This window comes from Diachasma alloeum, unplaced genomic scaffold (genome assembly GCF_001412515.2).
Source record: "Diachasma alloeum isolate Michigan unplaced genomic scaffold, Dall2.0 Dall_scaffold_00396, whole genome shotgun sequence".
Lineage (NCBI taxonomy): Eukaryota > Metazoa > Arthropoda > Insecta > Hymenoptera > Braconidae > Diachasma > Diachasma alloeum.
The window spans coordinates 365,992-382,381 of NW_021680535.1; the positions used below are offsets into that span (position 1 = coordinate 365,992).

A 16,390-nucleotide genomic window follows, 5' to 3' on the forward strand; every position below is an offset into this window, starting at 1 on the left:
GTGACTCCAGAGTTTACGTCAAGCTCAGGAAGGATCCTACTCGTACAATTGAGCGAAAAACTGTTGATCTCCTGAAGAAGGCTGGTCTCTCCGTTAACCGGACGAAATTCCTCACCCCTAAAGAATCCTTTCCTCCTAGACTCTATGGACTCCCCAAAATCCATAAAGAGTCTGTTCCTCTCCGTCCCATTGTCAGCAACATTGGAGCGCCAACTTACCAGCTGGCCAAGTTTCTCACGAAACCACTCCAAAAGTTGACTAGCCGGAATGGTTCATACATTCAGAACTCACTGGATTTCGTCAACAAACTGAGAAATCTCCGGACTTCTCCAGATGATATCCTAGTGAGTTTTGATGTGGAATCACTCTTCACTAACGTCCCAATCCCAGAAACCTTGGAAATCATCAAGAAATCCAACAACATCTCTTCCCAATTCCTTCCCCTGATTGAGCATTGCTTGACTTCTACATACTTTCAGTTCGAAGGAGAGTACTATGAGCAGAAATCGGGAGCGGCAATGGGTTCTCCCATTTCCCCGATTATTGCAAATATATTCATGGAACACTTCGAGAACGAAGTATTGAAGTCAGCACCTCAGAAACCTACTGTGTCGTTCAGGTATGTGGACGATACCTTTATCATCTGGCCACATGGAAAGACTGCTCTAACTCAATTCCTGGAGTTCTTGAATACTCAGCACGTGAGCATCAAGTTCACTATGGAAATTGAACAAGATAGATGTCTTCCATTCCTAGATGTCCTGGTTCGACGCAACGAGGACGGCACTCTAGGCCACCCAGTATATCGCAAGCCAACCCACACAGATAGTTATCTCAATGCTACCTCCCATCACCACCCCTCCCAGAAGAATTCCGTTATTAGCTCCCTAATTTATAGAGCACTCACAATCTCTCAACCCTCCAACGTTGACAGTGAAGTTGAACATCATGAGGTAGCTCTGACCAAGAATGGATATAACATCCAACAAATTCGGAAGGTCAAGCAGAAGCTACAGAGCAAGCTCTCATCTCCCGACGAGGAGACTAATCCTGAGGAACACCAGGAGAGACCAAAAGTGGTCCTCATCCCCTATCTGAGAGGCATAACAGAACGCATAAGTAGAGTACTTGGCAAACATAACATTCGAACAATCTTCCAGCCTCCAAAGAAGATCGGACAGATGCTGCCAAGTGCAAAGGATCCAAGACCACCTCTGATCACACCAGGAGTGTACGAAATCCCCTGCTCATGCGGGAAAGTGTACATTGGAGAAACCGGGAGGAAGATCAGTACACGGATCAAGGAACACCAGCGGTGCTCCAAATACGGTCACTTAGAACAGTCTGCCCTGGCTGAACACTGGATGGACACTGGACATACTATCCAGTACGACCAAACCAGAATGTTGGCCAAATCTCAAGGGTATTTCAAAAGGAAATACCGAGAGGGTTTCGAGATCCCTAAAACCCTAACAACCTCAACAGGGACAGAGGATATCAAGTGAACCCCATTTGGAAAACCGTCCTCCCGGTTTTTTAATTGACCAGCTGATCAATTAAAAACATATGATTGGCTGACCCCCCCCCCTTCCCCTTCCCCGACCACTACAAGGGGAGGCATATAAGGACTACCCCAAGACATCGGAGCTCAGAATCGGAGCTCATAGCCCTGAAGATGCAGACTGCAATGTTTGCGAAACGTCGACGCAACGCTGAATCCAAACGCGGCATCCATCCGGAAGCCGAAGATGTCAGACTGAATTCTATTCGGAAAATTCATTGCAAATAAATTTTAGGGACACAGGTATGAAGACTATCGAATATCAGCAGTTTTCCAAAGGAGCTCTCCTCCCCTATTATTCAATCTCGCACTTCCCCAACAGAGGAGGACCGCTGAATGACTCTATTGTTATGCTGCAACCATAGTGTACCTGTCTCCCTGCACGCGCTCGGCTTTGAAGCCCTGTAACTCGTCAATATTCGGAATTTCTAAAAAATTCTTTCTCTACATTATTTTAGAATAGTAATAGAATGATAAAATGTAAAAAAATCGATTTTTTGACCCAGGAAAATGCGAAGACCCCCTTAATCTACCATAGTTAGGGAAAAATGGTGTAGAATAAAAAATGTGTATCTTGACATGTGAAACATTTTTTGTTTGAAACTTTTGTCCCTTTCTGTAACTGTTTCCGTGATATGATCGTTTAAACAATTGGATTGTTAATAACAAATAGAACGCCGGATTTTTTCCAAAAAAAATTCACAAATTCGGAATCAGTGACCTAAAAAACATAAATTTTCTACATGAAAACTCGCCGACTCTTAAATTGACACAGGAGCAGGTACAGTGCACGCACTAATTATCGACCATATTTACGGCAGGAATTCTGACGGTGTGGTCGACCATACTCCAAAGTTGAGTGTTGAATGGGTTAAATAATTTTTTTATAGATTGAAAGTAGATTTTCAATAATTTTTTATAGATTATGGAAATTTGTGCCATGTAGTATTGCAGTTACACGGCGATCATCACAGCTGTGAATTTTCCGAAGACGAACCGAGTGTTGAAATCTCTATATTCCGCACAAACTATTTAAAAAAATTGTATGCTTCCTATTTCAATCAACTTCGTTCCATATTTTTTATCGGCATCTTAAAAATCTTAGCGAAATTTTTGGAAAATTTTATTAAAATTCTGTTGAATCTTGTGGCTGATATTCATTGTAATATTTCTCACTTCGGATATTTCCCGATTGTTTTGTTGCGAAAACATGAGGGAAATGTCCGATTAATTTTGAAGGTCGAGTGGTATTCGACGGATTATTTTTTGTAATCGGATCCTTCCCAAACCGACTCATTTTGACTTTTTTCGTGACTTTTTTTCATTCCACAGGATAATATTTGACAGTTATTTGGTTGGCGAAACAATTGCAGAGCTAGAGGGAAATTATCAAAAGCTACAGGGAAATTATCAAAAGCTGGGGGGAAATAACCGCAGGTAATATCACGAGAGCTTCAAAATTATCGAGCAATTCCCGATAGGTTCGTTGCAAACAAACAAAGGAGTCAAGTTTTTCCTGAAGAACTTGACGACTTCGTTTGTATGCAGAGAACCTTGAGGGAATTACTCGATTAATTTTGAAGCTCGAGTAGAATTCGGGAGGGAATTTTCCCATCCAAATGTCGGCCAAAAGAATTGCACTATGAGACAAAATCCATCTGACAGTTCCAACCAGAGGTTCACTCGACCACGGAATCTTTTGTTTTCCACAAATATAGTCAACATGAAAAATTACCAGTTGAATTATCAAAAATTATCAGCTGAATACCGTGTTGACTATATGAAATAACAGTCGAATAGTGCAATTCTATTGGCTGACATTTGGACGAAAAGTGAACTTTTCGGCACGCTCCGCGTGCCTAAAAGTCCAATTTCCGCCACATTGTGATGAAAAATATTGTTCGTAACTCGTGAAAAAATGTTTTTTGCACTCGTTATGAAATATACTATTTCGTCACTGCTGCTACGTTCACTTTATGCCGAAAAGTTCCTTTTCGTTTACTTGTAAACAAAAAAAGACACAGTTCGCCAGTCGTTGAACGTAACATCACGGACAAAGGATATAGTTCAGCACATGTGCGATGAGAATTTTTCATACTCGTGAAAAGCCCGTCCCACTTGTATCAAAATATACTACATTCGACCACGAAATATATTTTCAGTCAAATTTACTAGAATTTTCCATTTTTTATGCCAAAAATATCTAGCTTTGATGCATTGGCATATAGTTCAAAACGCATCTGCGCAATTCTCCACATTTACCCGTAATATCGCTTAAATGATCGACTCCCAATCACGGTCCCCGCCCGAGCGCGTTTCGTCAGATAATATTCGCTGTAATATTCAATTTCGGTTGAAAATTGTTAATAAAACATCCAAATGTTAGAATTATTTTGATTAATTTATTTGAATTAGCCCAAATAAATTAGACGCAGGTAGACCTTCCTTGCGTGTTACCTGGGATGTCCACTTCACAGTTCGATGCTCTCGCTACCTGGTAAGGGACCGCCATAAAGCCATTTGACTTTTCACCAACCTCGATAACGACAAATTGCCAGTGGGTCCAATTTTTCCGTAAAATTTTTAACTGATTCTTCTTGAAAATTGTTGCCAAAAATTTGAAACAAAACCAAAAGCTTTTTGATACGATCAACCGTCGTTTGCGACCTTGGCACATTCAAATTTCGTAAATCTCTACTTTTTTGGGCGATCTAATGTGCAAAGTTTCCGGAAAGTTTTTAGAAATCCTCATAAAGCAAGGATTTTAAGGTTGGCGTGTCATAACAAGTGCTTCCTTCCTTTGGGTCAGAAAGTTGAAAATAATACTTTATATGAGTGATTTCGTTAATTATTGGTCCGGTTTTAGACCTTCGAAATTTTCATTTTATCGAGGTTTTCATATGGGTATCTTAGCATTTAAACGACGTAAAAAAATTCTTTCATTTTGCTTCAGAATGGAAGCCTTGTTGACCAATTTGTCTATTTTCTAATTTTGATTGCAAATGGTCTAGAATGTTATGAAATGTGAAGAAATTATGTTTTTAGGATCATCTCTATATGTATGTATCCAACAACTTGGGTTTTTGGTGATTAATTTTTAGAAAAAGCAGCATAAATACGATGAAATTTGTAGATAAAAATCTGAAATCTTGGCTCATTGTAGCTATTATTGAGCTCAACTTGGCGCGTTGTTTCAGCCCGATCGGTCCAGTAATTCCTGAGATATAACAAGTGGTTTAAATTTCGTTTTTCCTTAATATCTCAAAAACTACTGCACCGATTTCCAAATTTTTGGTTCGAAATACTCGTCTTGATGGCCTCTACGTAGGTCAATCAGAATATATAGATTCCTTAACACACAGTTAAGATACAGTTTGGATATATTGCTGTTTTTTCGTTATTGCATGAAAAATCTTGTACGCAGAATAACTTGAGAAAAAAGGAGATAACAAGTTGAAATTTGGTATGGTTTTAGCCTTTATAATACCAAAGATTGGTATTATGGATGGGCTCAACCGACCGAGTTTCGGAGATATTTAATCTTTTCTATAAATCGATTTCATTAAAAGATTGAATATCTTCCTGTAGACATCCTGTAGCATGTGATTACGATTGTATGCCTGCCATAAGGACAGGGAATTGCTACGAATCCATTCGGAAGTTTGCTACCAATGGAATCGATAGAAAAAAAGAAATAAACTAATAACGCGAAAAGTAACGGTCACATGCCTTCTGTCTGATAGGCGCGTACCCCCGCTTGTTTTTTTAATTTTATTACGCAGCAAGAGAGTTCACGGAACTCGAATAAATTTTCATTCATCACTATCGTCCCGGGTAACATCATGAATGTATTACATATCGAAAAATTGGAAGTGCATTGAAAAAATCATGAAAACAAAAAATTCTTGAAGATTCACAATTCTTCCACGCGATTTGTGTGAATTCATTTGCGACAAAATCATACTTGAGTACAAGAATATTCTAAAGCCTGAAAGAAGTAAACGATTTATAAAAAATTACTCATTTCGAGTAAATACGTTTCAGATAGTAGAATTTTTTCCGAGTATAAGAAAGATGCCACTGGAACACTTGTTCAGAACAGATTTTTCTCCAAAAATGGATACTATAACGTATGAGCCTTCATGCTCAAATAAATTGTCTGATTGAAATAAAAATAACACGTCGAAATCTTACAATAGTGACATTTAATACTTTCGAAAGTATAAGAGACATTCTTTCATTGTGCATGAATGATATAATCCATTATTTACATTAAACATCTACGTCGCTCTATAAAAATATTATTAAAAAATTGCACATTATGTACATAGTTCTTTCACAGCCATGTGAAACATGAATTCGGTTATAAGATCATTGTTGCCGATTTTCTAATTATCTACTCGATAATTAATCATCAGAGTCCCGCGATTTTTCCCCACTGAAGCTGTCATTTTCTTGATTATCTTCAATTACACTGTCTTGCTGGGAAGTCTCCATCGTTTCCGAATTAATCGACACATTGCTTTCATTCTTATCTTCTTCTTGAGTATACTTACTCAAATTACTCATTAATTTTTTCCAAGGGTCTTCGAGAATTAACGACAAATCGATTATTTCGGATATAGCCTTACTTCTCATCGCTGTCAATTCACTTTTATGGTCCTGAAAGCATTGAATTGTCAGTTTTACATGAACTAACGAATGACAACTTTTATAAAATTCAGAAGTGGACAAATGTCTTTTAAGCATTCCTCAGTGTTCATTTACAGTTTATCAATAAATAATTGAAATTGTTTAAACTTTCGGAAACCTTATGGTTTTAGGCATGAAATCGATTTCTGGTAAAATTCTGATCATGAATGGATTTGTTACGATTCTGAACAAATAATTTGTGCAGTGAAAAAATAATTATTTATAAATTATTTACAGAAAATTTTCGTAATATTCAAAAATTGCAATTTTTTAATTGTTTCATCAATCTGCGCCCAAAAGTAAACTTTCTAATTTTTTTCAGATTTTTAAAATGGTTTCCCACGGTTCACGATCGAGATTCAAATTCAGGCCTGTAACGTTCAAATAATAAAATCATTGCAAAATGTCCGGAACCTTAGGATCCAATGGAACTCAAATGAAAGGTCTGATGTTCGACTACAAAAGTAGAAAAGCATTTCACTGGAGAAAAAATAACTAACATACTTGGATACCCTTAATTATTACTCGGATCCATGCACTGAGATTGTAATGAAAACATGTTCTCAATCAAATTTCGTTTGAACCAAAGAAATCGCAAGTTAAAAATGTCAAAGAATAAAAAATTCCCGCTGAGGTGAGAAAATTTTTGACGTAAAAATACTTTTACTTGTTCCAAAAAATTGTTATTTTCTGTGCAAGCATTCTCTACTCATTATTGGATACGTATTTTGTTCGCGAAAAATGTTCATCACCTGCAAAACCGAGGAGAGTAGTTTTTCGTTTCCACTATCAAATAGTTAAACATGAGAAACGAATTCTCCAACAGAATAATAATATATCATCAACTTGCGATTTTTTTGGTTTAAACAAGAATTTTTTTGAGAACATGTTCTTTTTTCTCTGATTGTAATGACACAATATAGTCTTTGCGACCCCTTAATTTGATTTTCGGAAATGTTTTCTTACTCTTTGATGACTCCTCCGGTTATTATAAGGGGAAAATGAGTTGGAGTTTCCCCTGGGACTTCTGTTGTCATTGTAAAATCCGGGAGACCCGCCGAAGCTCCTATTGCGTCCGCCCCGACCTCCATAAAAATTGTTCTGCTTATTTCTCTCATGACTTGTTGGGGTGCTTTTTCTATCATAATACGCGGTTGGAGTACTACTTCGATGATGATGACTCGGTGGAGTACTATTAAATGGTATAAAATCGTCGCCGCTGGCTTCTTGACTCGAATTCGTAGGATAAACCTGAAAGATGTTTCTTTCACCATAACCTCTACTGTTACGACGCTCCAGTGATTTCCAGCCAGATCCTGGCCTGTTTCCACCGGAACTGTTTCCCCGAGGTGTGCTGAATGGTGCCTTCCTCATTTCTAATTATTGTTGAAAATTCTATCTACTACTTTGATTGAAAGACCGTTTTTATCGCAAATATTTACGTTTCGGAGTCAAGGAGTCGAAAACACTAAACCATGCGTATATACTGGCGACAATATGAGAGTGATCTTTCCATCTAACCCCTACTTCCCCCACCACCGACGCGCGCATGCGCAATGCTGCGGGAGCACACCCTCAATCCGCCGGTGCTATTTTCTTGGGTTTTGAAGACGAAAATTTCGTGCAACACACAGCGAAAAAATCGACTTAAAAAAAAACCTTTTTCATCATTAAATCTACACTCATTAATCTATTCATCCATTCATTCCTTTAGCTCATTCATTCTTCACATTAATTCATCATTTAATCATTTTATTTTACAGCTCTTCATAAAAAAATATCGTGTTTAAAAAGTGTTCCAGTGAAGACTTGTGTCATTATTTGTTTAAATTAATTTTGTGGCTTAGCAAAAGTGTTTCAGGGATCCAGTGACATCGATAATTTTCTCTTTTTCATTGTGAACATTTAGAAGAAGTGGTAAGTAGAGCTGATATATTACTACATGTTTTATGGAATTATCGGGATTTCTAGGTTAGGTTTGTGTTTACCGGCCGGTGTTTGCTTAAATTTTTTGCAAACTCAAAAAAAAATCATTATTATCGGAAAATACAATTGAAAAAATAGGGAAGGGTGGGGCTAAATGGCCCAAAATGGATCCCTGATTCAATTTTTCGATTTTTGAGTTTTAACTGCAAATGATGTAGAATATGATGAAACGTCGAGAAATAACGTTTTTATGTTTATATTTTCTTTTCCGAAATCTAATTTCAGAGGCGATTTCGCTACAAGTACTGACAAAAAGTCTTTTTCGAAAACTAACGTTTTCTGAAGTAGGAAAATTTGAGAGATTTGAAATGGGGGAAATTTGAAATGGGGAAAATTAAAAATGGGGAACATTTGAGAAGGAGGAAAATTTGGAAGGGGGAAACTTGGAAATTGAAAAAATGTGGAATTGCGAAAACTGCGATTGGGAACTGTATAAATTTGTGATTGTGGAAATTGCGACTGGAAATTGCACTTGAAATTGGAAATCCAAATTTGAAATCGGGGAAATTGGAAATTTTGGAAATTCGAAAAAGGGGTATTTGAAATTAAGAAAATTTGAGATTGAGAGAATTCGAAATTCAGAAAAATTGAAAGTACTAGAATTAGAAATGAAGAAAATTTCAAAGAGGGGAATTTGAAATTTTGCAAGTTTGCAAAAATTTCGAATGGAGAAAATTTAAAAGACGGAAAATTTGAAATTGAGGAAATTTGAGTGACTTTTTTTGGGTTGAAAATCCGAGGGACTCCTATGTGTAAAATATGACTTATTAAGGGCACAATGGGGAAGAGAAAAGCAGAGAGGACTCCGAAGAAGACGCGCCGGGCCTGGACTGGTGACACAGTGGATAAGAGAGGGTGTTCTTTTCATGGCCAAACTCAGGCGATGATTTACTACCTTCATGGATACTTCGTAAAGGAGAAAATCAATAATGGACCTTTGATTGCCGTATCCCGAGTGAGGTAATTATAATATACTTCTGAATTTTATAAAAAAATTGTCGAATAAATATCGCCAGATTTCCAAGCTGAAATGTATAAATAAAAGTCCTCCGTGCGAGTTTCATCTCGTCAAATCGACTGTTGGGTTTAGAATAACCTTGGCATCCAACAGCAACAACTTCAGAAAAAGAAACAATTCAGAAAGGAAGTTTTTAGGAATTATGCTTTCAATGAAATTTTTCAGAATTTCAGAACCATCTGGGTGACAGACAACGGAGAATCTACACCTGAGCATTTGGAAGAGTAAAAACAATACACATATTAAACAAATGGTTGAAAAAGCTATTCACTCCTTGCACAATCGTTTGCCTTTTTGTTATGTTTATGATATGGCTTCTTTCAGGGTTCATTTTGATTTTACCTCACTATATTCTTCAGGATACTCTGATAAAAGTGTTTGGAAAATGTAAATACTAACTCATTTGCACGAAATGGCTGAAAAAGCTATGCAGTTTTGGTTAATCGTTTGCATTTCTGTTATGTTCGGTACATGGGTTATTTATCGGGATATTTATTTTCTGTTCTATTTCTCAATTTTATTCCGAACACTTAGACAGAAGTATTTGGAAGATGGAAAACTTTGCTCGTTAACATTAAATGGCTAAGAAAGCTATTTTTTAATTGCATAATCGTTTGCTTCTATTCTCTGTGGCCTCTTCCGGGGTTGATTTCTATTTTACCTCATATTTTCATAGTCACGCTGTCTTGTCGCATGGTCTACGTGTAGCAGGTGCTATTCAATATTACCCAAATGGATTTTTTTTTTATATTTTAACTCGAGTTGTTTATATTTCCGCTGCAGGTATAAGACGCAGGATAATTTTGCATCATTTCCGCTAACCAAAGTAATTGCATTTTGTTAATCTTCATTTTATGTAATGCTCTGTTAATCCTGGAATTCCATGAATGCTATTGTTTTTTTTTTATTCATTTCGAAATCGGTATAGGAATGGGGTTCTGAAAGTAATACGAGGTAGACCTTTCGGTGAATATCCTGAAAGAGAATAAGAGTTTCTAAGAATTGGTGGATTGCTTCTTTACAAATCTCATTCGCCGGTACAAAACGATCCTTGTCAGTTCTTTGGAATCCTATCTCGATTTTCCAATATTTCTGGAGAAGGAAAACCCAAAGTGAAATTTTATCTCCTCTCGTTCGACTACTCCACTGCACATTCATTCACATATATTCATTTCCAAATGCTTACACCCGGAAGAGGAATTTTTCTGTATGCACTTGCTTTTCTATCTGCATGTGGTGTTGTAGAGAAAGAACTGCAGCAGCTCTAGGTATTTCGATGGGCAAAGTGACAGAATGTGTTCATATTGGTGATTCTGGCGCTGAATTTTCGACTCCAGGAAAGGTCAGACCAAAACCCAAGACTGTCCGAAATGTCGATGAAGTCGTCGCGGAGCAAATTCGATCTATCATTTACGAATTTGCAGAGAAGCGTAAGTACTTAAGCTCTTTTTTTGTGGTTATTTGAATGTTATGTAAAATTCTTCTTTCGGTATGTAGGATTGCATCTAACAGCTCAAATCCTGTTCAACACAATAAGGTAAATAATTTATCATCATGATTCTTGGGTATTTACATTTTACGATACGTATCAACTCAATTTTGTATAGAGAACGCAAGGTCGCTTTCAATGGTTGTATCACTACCTTGAAGAAAGTTCTTCATGATTTGGGTTTCGACTATGAGTTGAGAGATGGTACACGATTTCTTCGAGAAAAACCGTATATTCGCGCGAAGAGGATTGCGTTCTTGAAGAAGATGAAGCAGCTGATAGATGAGGGCAAGTGTATCATCTATCTGGACGAAACTTGGACCTACCGACGAGGTACTGGAAAAACGAAAGAATGGCAAGATGATGATCCCCGTAGTTGTTCAATGAAATCGGCTTCTACTGGAGATCGATACATCGTTTGTCACGCCGGCGGCAAGGATGGATTTGTTCCTAATGCATCGCTTTTCGTCCGTACGGTACCCAATCCCAAGAAAACAGATGATTATCACGGGGATATGAACGGACCTATGTTCAAGAAGTGGTTCACTGAAAAACTGCTCCCCAATCTTGACAAACCCTCCGTGATTGTCATGGATAATGCCTCCTATCATTCAGTCCGCGTACGTGAATTTATAAATTTACTAGTATTTAACATTTGTTTATTGGCCATCAATAAGTTCCCAATGGAAGTTCAGTTTTGCCCAATTTTCAAGTAATTAAAATATCTTTTCTAGGTTGTAAAACAGCCTACATCCAGCTGGAGAAAAGCTGAAATGCAGGCCTGGCTTGATGATCACAAAGTAGCGTATGATTCAGATGCAACTAAGAAGGAATTGTACGTTCTGTGCCAAGTTCATAAAGAACCGATCCGATTTGAACTGGATGAATTCGTTCGTGAAGAGACTGAGCATGAAGTCGTGCGCTTGCCACCATATCACTCTTTCTACAATCCCATTGAGATGATTTGGTCGCAAGCCAAACGATACTATGATGCTCATGTTGGTCGCAACAATGACTTCTCCCTTGCTCAGACTGATGAGATCTGGGCTGAAGCGTTGGAATCAGCAGCTACAGGCTGGAGAAAGTGCTGTGAGCTTACGGAGAAACGGATTCTTCAAGATTACAGGAGGGAAGTCAGTGATGATTCAGAGGATAGTTATCAGATCCACATAATCTGCGATGAGGAGGATGACGAGAAGGATTTCGATCTGACAAACGTAGAGATTTTGCAGTTTAAGGAAGAGGATTCAGCCCAAGAATCATGCTTCTCGACTGTAACTCCAACAGAGTTCACGAAACCATCGAGTGTGCGTCGATCTCTATTAGACATGTTCGAGTCCCAAATGGAGATTGGAGATTCAGAGGATTCTGAACTGATTGAGCCTTCCGCAGACCTCGAACCACCATTGAAGATGGCCAAGGTCGAGGCCACCATTGTGAGTAGTACTTCTAGAGAGATTACATCGTAATCATTGATATTTAATCTATGTCGTCATAATTCCCATGATGATTATTGTGAAGTGAATTTTTATTGAATTATTATAATACTGTTTTAGCTGGATGTAAACGATCAGGGACCAGTGACATCTCTTCCTACACAACCTGATTCGTCCTCCCAGACTGTACTCTATCCTTCACCAGAGACTCAATCGTGCTTTTTGCTTGAGACTCCACAGTTCTCATTGCCTGATACTCCACCATCTTCATCGGCTGAAACTCCACCACCTTCATCCACCGAAACTCCATCATCTTCATCTCCTGAAAGTCAGTTATCTTCATCGACTGACGTTCCTCCCAGTCTTTCTCTTGTTGAAGTCAGTATTATAAATGTGAAAAATCCAAGTTTCATGGTTTCCGAATATTAATTTTTCATATTCTTATGCGTTTCTCAATCTATAGACATGGTTACAACGTAGTGACGAGACGGTCATTTCGAACGATGGTGAAGTGGTACGAGTAACAGACTTGAAGAGATTATTGCCGGGATCATGGTTGAACGATGTTGTGAGTATGAAAAGAATAGGAAAGTATTATGTTCGATTATTTTCATTCGATATTTTCTGATTTTCCTTTCAGGTCATAAACAAGTACTTGAGTCTTCTGGCAAAAAGAAGCGAAGGTGCTGTTCATGTTCTCAACACGTTCTTCTATCAGAATCTTCTTCGTTCATACGATAATGTTTCTCGATGGACGAAAAAGGTAATTCCGACAAAATTTTACGAGAAAGAAAAAATTAGCTTTAGATCTGATGTTTCTTCACCTACACCTTTCCATTCTTGTTCCAGGTTGACATATTTTCCAAAAAAATGTTACTCATACCAATCCATTCGGGTAATCATTGGTGTCTGTGTGTGGTCTATGTCAAAGAGAAGTCCATTCAATTGTATGACAGTCTCGCTCAGACTTCCACAAACGTGAGTATCCAAGAATCTGTTAACTATTTTAATCAAAATCTGATGAAGTTCTGCGTCATAATCGAAATATGGCAATGTTGATTCCGCTCTAGTTACCTTTTTCGTTCTCAAATTAACAGCACACGCAAGTTATGGACACAATTCTCTCCTATCTCGACAATGAGCATCGGCACAGAAAAGGTCAATCATTGGATTCTGCGAGATGGACCACTGAACAAGTCAATGTATGTTTTGTTATATGCCAACTTCGTTAACGTGTGATCAATTATTTTCTTTCTTTCATTTCCACAGGATATTCCTCATCAAAACAATGATAATGACTGTGGAGTATTCGTTTGCGTGTATGCTGAATATCTGACGAGGCATGCCAGCTTCTTGTTCACAGCAAACGATATGCCGCACATCAGACGCAGGATGATGGAGGAAATTGTTTCGTCTGAGTTGTCTTGTACTTCACCGATGCCATCGTGTGGAGAATCTCAACATTTAGAACAGCCAATTACAGAACCTGAATCAACATTGGTACAGTTGGCATTGGTTTCAGTTTCTCTTGAGCTTCTCGTAAACGAAATATTAATCATAACTATTCCCCTAACGTTTCCAGATACAAGATCACCGTTCATTCTGGATGAGGAAGGACAAAGTGATCGAGATTTCCACTAAAATCGATCGCGTTCTCCTCCATGAATCGGCGAGGTTCCATCAGGGAGATAAGCGCTTCCCACCAGAAAGAGCAAATTGCCAATGCACTGCCAATTCCATCTGCAGCATCGTTGCATTGCTCCTCTCCGATGGGAAGGTCACTCGAGATCTTCTTGACAGAGTGTTGGTAGATGGTGACAAATATTACGCTGATAGTGTATCTCACAAGGACCCAGGATATACCCACTTGTCTCCAGAGGATCTTCTCACGTCGATCATCGCTTGTGGTCATTCGGTTACAATCGAGCCTCGGTCGGAAACTTATGGGCTGTTTTCATCGGGAACTGCTGTGAAGGACATCACAGTAGCGATCAACTCGATGGGAGATCTACATGCATCATCCTTGGAGCATACAGGATTTTTGTATATAGCTGACTCCAAAACCGTTGCATTCCTCATCTCTCCAGTGATCTCGGAATCATTACGACGTGTATATTACATGTTCAATCCACACTCGGTTGACAACAGCAATTGTCATCCCCTGAGTAGTCGAAGCAGAGGTGTTGCTCGTCTGTTTCGATGCTTGTCGACAGATGCCCTAGCTCGACTGTTGGTAGTTGATCGTCGTGGAGGTAATCGTGGAGCTTGGCAGATATACTCCATTAAGGTAACGATAAATTTTCTATTCAATTGTTTCACCACCACTATTTATATTTAATTTCTGTTCTACAGATCACTGAGTTCTCCAAGTGACTATCTGGCACTCCAACCGTTAGCACGAAATTGGCTGATCTTGAGAACGAACGAAGTAGAATCATTAAAAAGTTAAGTTGTGGTTTCCATTTTATTCCTAGTCTTGATAAATCGACAATAAACAGAATTTTTCTAATCAGCTAATTTTGTCAAAAATTGATTTCAGCCATACGACTCGAACGACTGCGTCGGAAATGGAATGGAAGAAATCCTGTCTTAAGTTAAGTTTTCATTTTTTCAATCATGCTCTTACTTTTCCTCATATTGTTGTTTTTAACAGTTTATTAATGTTTGATTTTTTCAAATTCTTTCAGCTTTCTCGAGCACCAGGCAAAAGAAATTTCAAATGGAATACCTTAAACCTATTCGTGTACAGCTTGTAGATTAGATTTTAGTTTGACTTTCTTCTGTAATTCATTCGAACCTATAGAGCTTATTTTGTCGGTTCCCTACTGGAGTAATGTTTGTATATTTTGATAATTAAGTACTATGGATAAGATTTAATGAATTGTAATTTATATAAGTACAAGTGAAGTTATTGTAATTTTCTAAAAAGCATATAAATTATTGTTATTTCAAGTTAATGTAAAATACGAAAAAAGTGTGATAAAATCGACGTATAAATATAAAATTTGTTTTTTGGAGGATCATTGAAAATGAATTTGATCTTTCTGTTATTTGATATGAAACGTTGAAACGAAATGTACAAATTATTTTTCACCTAGTTTATAGTTTTTTCTATCCCCTTTGTTCTTCCATTCCAATTTTCGAGCCTTGTGTCTGATAGTCATTATTGTCATTTTCAAAAAAATTCGAAAACGCAGCTTTGCGTGGTTTCTGTCGGTGTGTAGCATGTAATAAACTTATTATTCAATCATTTCATAATGAATCACCAGAAATAATTTTATTTAAATGTAGGTATAGATAATTTTCACGTCGATTTACAATTTTTAGAGAAATTAGGAATATTTGAGAAGATTTTTCGAAGATTTAATGATTTTTTATTTATAGTTCTCAAATATTGTACATCAATGTGGACTTTTCTGGAATTTTTGAAACTTTTGGTCAACTGTTGGAGAATTAGACAAGTCAATTACTATTATTAATTTATTAAGTATTAATTTTCACGTATTTCCTCATAATTTTGTTATCAATTCATTGTTTTTTCATCAAAAACGAAAAAAACAAAACAGGAAATTATTTTTCATGTATTTTGAACACGCCGTACGCGGAGGGATACACCACCGTCCCACCGCGCATGCGCGCGTCGGTGGTGGGGGAAGTAGGGGTTAGATGGAAAGATCACTCTCATATTGTCGCCAGTATATACGTTTCGATCGACGGGGACAAAGAGGATAGACCTGAGTAGAGGCCCGGATCGGGGGGTTTCACTGACTCCAAAAATGTTAGTTGGTACCGCACGGGAAAGGTGGCGTCCCGGTCGAATAGTCGGTAAATGTGAGTCGGGTGCGTGCAGAGATTATAGGGGAGATGAACAGGGCCAATGTAAAGTGTTCAACAACAAAAATCGTAGCGGTGGCGCATGGACTACGATGGAGCGTACGGAACTGTTGGTATGATAGGGCCCGAGCATAAATTTGTCGATAACCGGAAAGGGGTTCTCAATACGGTAGCTCCTCGCATTTTGTAATAATTGTCAGGAATGTAAAATCGAAAATATTATAATCAATAGTATAATGAATGCACAATCTAATGATCTAAAAGTCTTTTCCTTTTTCTCGACATATTTATCATTGACACGTAGGTCAAAAAATTCATAGAAAATCCCAGCGCTGTCGCTGGAAAACTCTATAGTTTTCCAGTGATTCTATTGA

At 37.8% G+C, this 16,390-nt stretch overlaps 2 protein-coding genes and 1 long non-coding RNA gene across 3 annotated transcripts; 2 read left to right on the top strand and 1 right to left on the bottom strand.

The window, feature by feature from the left end:
• Nucleotides 1-5,751: 5,751 nt before the first annotated feature.
• On the bottom strand, nucleotides 5,752-7,749 carry LOC107041978. The gene is made up of 2 exons (XM_015262818.2): nucleotides 7,220-7,749; nucleotides 5,752-6,223 (listed from the first exon to the last, which is right to left on the bottom strand). Exons 1-2 carry the CDS (start codon nucleotides 7,625-7,627, stop codon nucleotides 5,969-5,971), a joined length of 663 nt encoding a protein of 220 aa, XP_015118304.1. The 5' UTR covers nucleotides 7,628-7,749; the 3' UTR covers nucleotides 5,752-5,968.
• On the top strand, nucleotides 7,745-9,515 carry LOC107041979. Its single transcript, XR_001461117.1, has 3 exons — nucleotides 7,745-8,170; nucleotides 9,012-9,199; nucleotides 9,423-9,515. It is a non-coding gene; the product is annotated as an uncharacterized LOC107041979 (long non-coding RNA).
• A 1,018-nt stretch (nucleotides 9,516-10,533) lies between these two features.
• On the top strand, nucleotides 10,534-15,440 carry LOC107041966. Its single transcript, XM_015262806.1, has 12 exons — nucleotides 10,534-10,687; nucleotides 10,755-10,794; nucleotides 10,865-11,366; nucleotides 11,481-12,182; nucleotides 12,303-12,560; nucleotides 12,646-12,750; nucleotides 12,823-12,945; nucleotides 13,032-13,160; nucleotides 13,280-13,384; nucleotides 13,452-13,682; nucleotides 13,765-14,469; nucleotides 14,535-15,440. The coding sequence occupies exons 1-12, from the start codon at nucleotides 10,534-10,536 to the stop codon at nucleotides 14,553-14,555; spliced, it is 3,075 nt and encodes a 1,024-aa protein (XP_015118292.1). The 3' UTR covers nucleotides 14,556-15,440.
• The last annotated feature ends 950 nt before the right edge of the window (nucleotides 15,441-16,390 follow it).

What these genes read in the sequence shown, in the direction of transcription:
- LOC107041978 (XM_015262818.2), bottom strand. Translation starts at nt 7,627, where the DNA reads ATGAGGAAGGCACCATTCAGCACACCTCGGGGAAACAGTTCCGGTGGA. An exon ending in ACCGGAGGAGTCATCAAAGA is followed by an intron (nt 6,224 to 7,219) that starts GTAAGAAAACAT and finishes CAATGCTTTCAG; the next exon opens with GACCATAAAAGTGAATTGAC.
- LOC107041966 (XM_015262806.1), top strand. Translation starts at nt 10,534, where the DNA reads ATGGGCAAAGTGACAGAATGTGTTCATATTGGTGATTCTGGCGCTGAA. An exon ending in TTACGAATTTGCAGAGAAGC is followed by an intron (nt 10,688 to 10,754) that starts GTAAGTACTTAA and finishes TTCGGTATGTAG; the next exon opens with GATTGCATCTAACAGCTCAA. An exon ending in CCAAGGTCGAGGCCACCATT is followed by an intron (nt 12,183 to 12,302) that starts GTGAGTAGTACT and finishes ATACTGTTTTAG; the next exon opens with CTGGATGTAAACGATCAGGG.